At 51.1% G+C, this 8609-nt stretch overlaps 2 protein-coding genes and 3 non-coding genes across 5 annotated transcripts; 2 read left to right on the top strand and 3 right to left on the bottom strand.

Moving 5' to 3' along the window:
* Positions 1-222: 222 nt before the first annotated feature.
* On the bottom strand, positions 223-2972 carry ASPACDRAFT_27654 (FAD-dependent oxidoreductase; the record flags this gene model as incomplete). The annotated part of the gene is made up of 5 exons (XM_020199508.1): positions 223-1015; positions 1069-1817; positions 1874-2244; positions 2306-2580; positions 2668-2972. 5 exons carry the CDS (start codon positions 2970-2972, stop codon positions 223-225), a joined length of 2493 nt encoding a protein of 830 aa, XP_020057339.1.
* A 1291-nt stretch (positions 2973-4263) lies between these two features.
* On the top strand, positions 4264-4337 carry ASPACDRAFT_t136. Its single transcript has one exon. It is a non-coding gene; the product is annotated as a tRNA-Val (tRNA).
* A 399-nt stretch (positions 4338-4736) lies between these two features.
* Positions 4737-4810, bottom strand: ASPACDRAFT_t126. The gene has a single exon. It is a non-coding gene; the product is annotated as a tRNA-Val (tRNA).
* Positions 4811-5656: 846 nt separating this feature from the next.
* On the top strand, positions 5657-5728 carry ASPACDRAFT_t137. Its single transcript has one exon. It is a non-coding gene; the product is annotated as a tRNA-Glu (tRNA).
* An 850-nt stretch (positions 5729-6578) lies between these two features.
* ASPACDRAFT_51782 (uncharacterized protein) lies at positions 6579-7761 on the bottom strand (the record flags this gene model as incomplete). Its single annotated transcript, XM_020202527.1, has 4 exons — positions 6579-6872; positions 6931-7125; positions 7179-7617; positions 7679-7761. The coding sequence occupies 4 exons, from the start codon at positions 7759-7761 to the stop codon at positions 6579-6581; spliced, it is 1011 nt and encodes a 336-aa protein (XP_020057338.1).
* Between the last annotated feature and the right edge of the window lie 848 nt (positions 7762-8609).

Genomic DNA, 8609 nt, shown 5'->3' with positions numbered 1-8609 from the left:
TTTTTTTTTTTTTTTTTTTTCTTTTCAGCTTCTTGACATGTAAGACGTGTTTTATTCTTTTGTTGCTTTATTGCCTGCTTTGGTTGTACTATGGTTACAAGATATTCAGGGTCTTGGTGATGTGCAAATTGATTAATATCTGCTGTACTCGAAGGTTTATGCTATGTATGCTGCCCTATTTAATATATGCCGGTCCTGCGTCTTCCACTCGATTCCTTGGATTTACTCGTCCTTCTCAGAGCTACTACCACCGTACTGCATCGACACCGCCATGCGCTCCAGCATCTCCTCCCTCCATCCCCAGCCAAGAGCAAAAGTGGCACCCGGTCCCAACACAAAAGTCGACGCGGCACACGCCCCGACAGCCTTCCACCAGGAGAACGTTGCTTCGGACCGCGCTTGCTGTCGCTGCTGCAACTCCCGGAACCTCAGCGCCAGCCACACGAACCCGCTCGCCATGGAGATGACCTGGTCATACTGCAGGACTCGCGCGATTCCCTGCGGGAACGAGGTCACGGGAGCGAGGTGCTCCGCCAGACCCGGGAAGAAGAGGCTGGCCATGGAGGCGCCCCGGGGCTTGGTGAGGCGCGTGTAGATGAAGGTGAGACCGGAGATGAGGGCGAGGGTGCGGTAGAAGAACCGCACGGTGCGGATGTTTCTCCTGCGCGTCTTGCGACGAGCGTCCGGGTCGGCCGGTGGCGGGGCGGGGAAAAGGCGCCTCGTGAGGAGGGCGATCGGGAGCTGGAGGAGGGGCACCGTTACGGGGAAGAGTTGCCATATGGCATTGTACCAGCGTCGGGTTTCGACGGTGCGGGGGATGAAGTTGGCGTAGGTGGTGAGGTGGTAGCTGCCTAGGAGGGAGATCAGCAAGGATCCCGTCGTGGACGGGTCGATAATGCGGTTATGGCCGGGGAGAATGCGACCGAGGGGTGCGGTGATGTATTCGGCTGCGTAGTAGAGAGGGGCTATCATGCCGATTCCGAAGAATTGGAAGGCGACGCCGGCGGTTATGGGTCTATGGAGACGCAAGATTAGGTGCTGCTGGGTTGAGAAGATAGGGATGCTTACAGTAGCACTTTGTACCATGACTCTGCTCCGCGGAAGCTCTCCAAGAGCCAAATGCCATAAACCGGGCCTAGGTCGGTCATGAACGACAGCATCTGAAGCCGCGAATTGGGGTCGGTCCCGCTGATCGAGGGTAAAAAGCAGAGAATCATGGGTCGGAGGAGGTTGTCCAGAAACGGAACGTGGTAGACCGGCTTGGCCACGCTGATGGCTTCACCATTGCTGGCGGTCCAGGTTCCTTGGCTGATCTGTGTAATCAGGTATGGCATGAACTTTTGGAGCACGGCCCCCATGGTCGCGCTCGCAGCAGCGTAACAGCCCACCAAAGGAGCGGTCCAAAGAGCTCGCTTCCAGGCCTTATCCGCGGGGGTGTAAGGGTAGCTGTCAGTGTACGGCATGGTGCCCTGTAACGACCTTGCCGGGACTGGCTCGCAGTCGAGCTTGACGGCTCCAGCCATATTTTTGGAGTTGAGATCCATCAGGTAGCGGCCAACGTGTGGAAGTACTCTGAGTGCAATGAATTTATATTTTGGGGACGCCAAAGACTCAATGCGAGTCAAATCACCAGCGGCAGAATATATGGCGGGAAGACGAGCAAGTCGGGCTTCCTCCCATCCCTTTAAACAGCGGTCAATCTCACCGACAGGAATTCGCTCCTCGGCCGATCTTTGTCTCAAGGTGGCTAAGCTATTGGCTAAAGACGCGGCACTCTCAATAGCACTCATTCCGCCCTGGCCCAGGTTGGGGGTCATCTGTGCAATCAGCGAATTAGCGACACTACCACGTTATAGCTCTCGGCTCAGCATACCTTGTGAATCGAGTCACCAATACAGACAAAGCGGTCCATGCACCAGTGCTTGAAAAGAGCCTCTTCCAGAGGAACCATTGTTCGTGTTATCGTTCTTTGAACCACCTCGGAGAATGGCACGGTATCGGTGACCGGCTTGTCTAGGTAGGCTGCTATGTGCTTTTCGAGATCGTCCTGGCTATACCGAGGGGTCTCGTTGCCTGTGTAGACCTGATCCATCTTGGTGAAGAAGAACCAGTAGACGCGCCCACCCTTGCTTGAGATCACCAAGAATGACCAATTCTCGCCATATGTCCGATGAAGAAGCCCCGGTTCCAGTCCCGGGGTTGGCTGCGAGATGCCGAACACACAGTTATACTCGGACTTCATCCCTATACCCGACAAGGGGACGTATCAGTACAGGCTTCCAATCCCAGAAGCGAGGTCGCATACGTGTTCTTTCCTCCGCGGTCTCATTGATGAGCCCGCGAGTTTCCATATAATCCCACATCTGGTACCGGATGGTACTCCTAACGCCATCTGCACCCACGACCAAGTCTCCCTCGAAAGTGGTGTCATCTTCACAGTGTACCACCACCTTCTCGGGCAGGTGGTCCACTTTTGTCACTCTCTTGTTGAGAAATACCCGATCTTGCGTAGACCCTAGATGCTTGTAAAGGACTGCGAGAACCGCCTGGCGATCGAGAAATGCTACCGGGTACCCATGTCTGATTTCCCGTCAGCGGAGTGATCACATATCACCTCTCACAAAGTCGCAGCAGAGAGATGTTGGATGGGGCACGCGAATAACCTACCTCTCTAAGACGAGGCGCAGGTCGATCGACTCGTTGATGAGCTTGCCGCTATCGGACCAGATGAGCTCTCTATGGAGCGGCTCCACGAGATCATAAATGTCGTCGAAAACACCGATCTGATCGAAGATGCGACTGCCATTCGGGCTAAGGCCAATAGATGCACCTACCTGAGGCGCGATGTCATCGTGGGACTCCAAGACAACAAAGTCAATGTTGTTTCGGAGAAGGGAGTGGGCAAGTGTGAGGCCGGCGATGGAGCCACCCACTATGACTACGCGGAACTTGGATTGAGAGATCTTCTCCATGGTGAAGGTGATGGGTAGCCCACCTATTGTGTGCAGAAAGTGACGACCTGATTTCGAGTAGGTATGAGGAGGGCGGGCAAGCGCAATGTATAAATACTAACACCAATACTACTGTGATGGTTTTAAGAGGTTGCACTCCAAACACCGGCGGCTTCATTGTCTACGACGATCGCAAGGGGGCAGATGAAGCTCTGTCGAGGAAAAAAGTGGACTTCAAATTCCTCTAGATTAGGTAGAGATAAGTTGAGGACGGGCCAGACGAGTCAAGCCAATGAGTGCTGGAGTCTAGTCTGCACGCTAAGGGGATGGCAGAAGCTGCGTGTCCACCGCAACAAATAGCAACCACCATCGCACTCCTAAACCCCATTTTGCTGTCATGGCGTGATTATGGCACCCATTCAAGAGGCATCACGTTTCCCCCCACAATACCCAAATACAACATCGTAATTTCGATATGCCGAGGAGTGCTCGAGCTCCCTTGAGCCTAATCATATGCATTGGCCGGCCTTACCGATGGAATGCAAACTTTGCGGTGAGATGGCGGTGATTCCCGCATCTGGGCGTCAGTGAGATCCAGACATTATGAGACATCAAAAGGCAGACTCGGGTCACCATCCGCAAACGGACAACGCCATATGCGCTTTCATTTTCAATGTTCTCATTGCTGACAGTGGTGGCAGAATTCTATCCGCGAGAAGTCACTCTCCAATGATTGGCTGTGTACACAATGACATTTCAATTGTTGGGTAGGCCGCCTTGCCGGTAGATACGATACAATAACGTCAGTTTACTAGGTATGCATGTCGACCGTTGTCCGAGGGGGGAGCGGGAACAAATGGACGAAGCATAGCCCATCAGCCGTGCAGCACTAATGTAAAAGTATCCCTTAACCCCACCTGGGCGACGTGCGGCTGTGGTGCTGAGGGTGAAATGTGACTGGGTGGTTCGGGTGCTAGAGCCCACATGGTTTATCCGCACTTGGCATCCAGCTCGCGAGGCTGAGGGAATGTTGCTCTGGCTCCTCGTGAGTGAGCCTTATTCTCATTGGACGAGTCGTCTGTTAGTCTAGATGTGGGGACTTATGTTGCCAAACGTAACTGTCATGATGCCAGGTCAGTACGGGAGAATGGCAAAGAGGTTGCTGTAAATGTGGGCGACATCGGGATGAGCGAGTGGTTGATTAGGGTGTCTTGAGGAGATTCAGGGTTCTGTGGATAAGAGCGAGCGCTGCCCATGACTACTGGGTTGTTTTTGCTCTTATAATCAAGGTCTCTCCGGACAAATATCAATTGGCCGGATGGTGTAGTTGGTTATCACGTATCGTTAACACCGATAAGGTCCTGGGATCGAGCCCCAGTCTGGTCATCACTTTTTGCACACACAGGCTTGCCACTGTTACTGATGCTCTTTTTACCCTCAAGATTGAGGCGATCTACAAGGCAAGACGTAGTCCCAAGAACTGGCATGGTCAAAGCAACCCTCTCCCCAAGCGCTCAGCTTTCAACGTGAGCAGATTGATTTTGAACATGCGAGAACAATAGGGCACAAGTGAGTAGCTCACATCGGAACCAGCAAGGCCCGAACATGGGCATTGTACTTTTACGATATGTTGTATGACTGTCCGTTGGTAATCCCAATCTCCAATGCCAACCTATGTTGTATGTGTGATAGCATTCTTTTATATACAAAGAAAATGACAAAAAAAATATCAGCAACACAGCATGGTTGTAGGCATGGGCACATGCCTGTAAGTGCAAAAAGAGATGACCAGACTGGGGCTCGATCCCAGGACCTTATCGGTGTTAACGATACGTGATAACCAACTACACCATCCGGCCTCCTTGTAGAGTCACATTGACAATGTGTTATAGAACCTAAAAATCTTGAACATACCTATCATCTTCGAGGCAGCCATAGACTTAGTGTTGTGGTAGCTTCAGAGTATTTATTGCTATTCTTTCCAAACCATGTCCTTTAGACTCTTTCCCCGTTTTTACTTCAATTCTACACCCCGATCGCGAAGTATACCAACTAGAAGCTCCCTACGCCACAGATGTTTCGATGGCTCAGACCCATGGATTGGAGGCGTATATATTTTCGGCCCGGGATCCGAATTTGCTGTATGAGCCACCGTTGTCCCGGAGAAACACAGGCGCAAATTACTTCACCCATGACTGAACGATGATAAGACACCGACATCAACCACCAAAGGATTACAGATGTGGCCCAAGCACCAAGACAACATGGAAAATCAAGATACAATTACCTCGGTGTCTGCCCGAGAACCCCCCCTCCGACTCATTCAAGCAATGGAGACCCACCCAGCGAAGACACTGGAGCCTTATTCCAGCATACAATAGCAGGCGGACAAGAGAGATAGAGACAATATTGTCATATCGGGACCACACGACCTCGTATACAGCGAAGGCAATATGCATCTCCAATAGACCACCCGCGCCGAAAAGGTGAGTCGCTGTATGAGCTGAGGTGCCGCAACCATACTTAACCATGATGAGTAGTTCGACCTAGGAAAGCCGGACTTGAGTAGGAACAAGCATGGTAGCCAGAAGCTGAAGGTATATAGAAAAGCCACAAGGAAGCAGTAAAAACAATGCTTCTCTTGTACCAATTGCTGTCTTGATATTTAGACTCTTAGCATAAGCACAGAGCCTTCAACAACTAAGTCCGATGTGGTGTAACGGCTAACATCGCCGTCTTTCACACGGCAGCTCGGGGTTCGATTCCCCGCATCGGAGTCTTCTTTTTGATTTCTTTTGGTTCTCATTTTGAACTACCTATCGCAACAAGTTAACAATAGACAAGACGCCCAACAGTGACAGACGTAACCAGTACCTGTAGAGAACAAGAAGGGAAGGTCAATCTACGTACCTAGGTAGTACGCAGGTCTCCGGTCGGACCTTCCCACTTGGTACAGCAACATAGAACCCCAGGACTCAGGAATGAGTGCCGCATTCCCCACAGACAGCATCCCCAAACAAGAGAGAGCAGGCGCGCCCCTGCCGATGGATGGAATTGAAAAAACTCATGAAGCACTGGCTACCTCTCTCATCACCTTTAGTGGATACAGAATGTCACAACACTGCCCCACGTACCGCAACTCATGAAGTTTTTAAGTGGATTAATAAACTACATACAATACATGAAAACAGATGCACAGTCGTGATATTGACATAATCAGAGAGGTAAGGAAAAATACAAGAATCGTCAATATGACGCCGGGTATAGCGCCACCAGGAACAAGCACAGTGAAGTAGGATGGTGGGCCAGATATAGCAAAGGTCCGGCACAAGGCAAGGAGAGTCAGTATGTAAATGAAAGGAAGGGTATTTGATGAGTCGTCAAAATGTCGAACAAAGCAGTAGGTATCATGTGGTAAATCTCGGGAAACGCGCGCAACCTTCAACTATCCAAGTATTAGGAAACTCTGCCGGCAAAAATGTCGCACAAACTCGCTAATCTGTAATAGAATATCGCCCCACCAACCAGCGTCGGGGTGACGATATGAGAATCGAATATGGCATCTTTTGGTCGTTTGGGTCTTTTCGGTCTCTCTCCAAAACTCGTAGAATGTAGCCTGCGATTTGCTCAATCGATCATCATTCGAGTAGGCACCTGGCCAGAAGAGATATTGGAGGACAGCTCAGTGGTCTTGCCCTCTTTGTTCTGCGTCTTCTTCTTGTGTACATGTTGCTTCAGGCCCTTGTGGAAGTTGTGCATACACACACAGGCGTTGATAATGGTGATGACGATGAGCACAAGGGTGATGACGGCGAAGAATGTCAAAGAGCGCCGAGCAGTCAAATATAGGTCATAAGTACCAGGCTGGTACATCCGGACTAGCTTGAACAAGAAATAGGCCATGGCCGCGAAGTAAAGGAGCTAGCGAAACGGTCAGCTAATGGTCTGCGGGGCTTGATCGAGTACCATTGAAACATACAATGACAACAATCATGCCGATCGAACTTTCGCGCCGCACGAAGAAGGCCGCGCAGATCAGAATTATAATCGTCACGGGAATGGCAGCTAGTGTAAGGGCGAATTCTATGTCGGTCTTATTCGTGACGATAACGACGAATTGAACGGTGAAACCAAGGAAGAAGAAGAAGTCGAACTTCAGAAGCGAGATATAGATCTAACATGAATGTAAGCATGGGCGCCGCGCGTAACCCTTGTACGAGCACAAACCTGATAAGTCAGATACCGGCGCTTCATTCGCAGATCGGCGCTGATATGTTTGTAGATAGACCATGCGAACTCGTCGTATAGTTTCCAGGCAACGATCACCATCAAAATTGAACCCATAGCCACAACGCAGGGGATGATGATAAGGAAAGGCTCTGTTTCTCCCCAGACATTTTCCGCAATAGCACCATTGTCCCAGAGAATTTGTACAGCATCGCGAATTTGTTGCACCTGCACGGCCCCGTAAATCAACAACCCGATATTGCACATGCACAGTCCGATGACCTGAATAGTGTTCTTAAGGCGTAGCGCATCGTAAACGAGAATCAGCTCATAGATGAACCCGAAGCTATAGAGGGCTAGGAAGGTTGGAATGGGTTTTGAGGCAGTCGTCGTGGCGGCCGATGGGAGCAGTTGGACCTGGAAATTTACGAAAATATAACTTTTGCGAAAAGATTAGCTTCGGACCCGACAGTTTGAACATGGAGACTATTTGCACATACCACTCCAGGGCGAGTGTAATGATCGTTTGGACAAGGGTGACAATGCAGAAAGACCACGTCCACAGAGAATTGGGGCGGTACATCCTGTGTCGCTTTGGGGGATCCGGAGGAACGTTTGTGTATCCTTCCCGTCCACGAAAACCACGCCGAAAGGACGGATCAAAAGAGCCCCCCAGGAGGGAGGCCCGCGATGTGTTGGAATAAATTTTGACGAAGTGCTCCGTGACGGAGCTGGTGTCCGTCGGAGGATCGGGATCTGGATACAATATGCTGGTTTCACCACCAAATGGCGGCGTTTTTCTTTTCGGGAGAAGATCGGAAAGTCGGAGGTCGAGGTGACGATGAGTGCTGTTTTGGCTGTCGCGATCCCCAAACTCTCAGATATGTCGCTTTGCCTGGAAAGACTCTAGGTGGTTCAGGAGGTGAAATCTCGATAATGACCGGTACGGTGACGATAGGATCCCAGGCGCATAAGCCACACCAGATCCCCTGAAAATCAGTCTAGACCAGATGTAGAGCAGTCCAGGAGGTTGGGCTGCGAGTGGAAAGGAAAGCGTCGAGATCTCTAGAGGCGATGTGTTTGGTTACTAGGCCGCGTGAGAAAAGTCGCGACGGAGATTTGGCGGGGAGGCTCAGTCCGGTGGTCGATGGCTCGGGACTGGTGGAGGACCAGGCTGGCTGGGTGTAAGGCTGAGCACATGCAGGGTCACGAGTCAGTTTGGTGTGTCGGTTTCAGCCGGGAATGAGGGGGGTGTGGGTGGGAGGGAGAAAGAGAACGAGAGACTAGTTGTGAAAGAAAGACTGATGGGATAAGAAACGAGTGTTGGAGAAATAGGAAGGAGAAGAGGAAGAGGTGCTGAGTGTTGAAGATGAGGGACAGGTGGAGGATAACAGAAGACGGGGGGGGGGGGGATGGAGTGGGGGGGAAGGG

The sequence above is a fragment of the Aspergillus aculeatus genome, assembly GCF_001890905.1.
Source record: "Aspergillus aculeatus ATCC 16872 unplaced genomic scaffold ASPACscaffold_6, whole genome shotgun sequence".
NCBI classification, from domain to species: Eukaryota; Fungi; Ascomycota; class Eurotiomycetes; order Eurotiales; family Aspergillaceae; genus Aspergillus; species Aspergillus aculeatus.
This window is presented reverse-complemented; position numbering and strand designations above follow the sequence as displayed.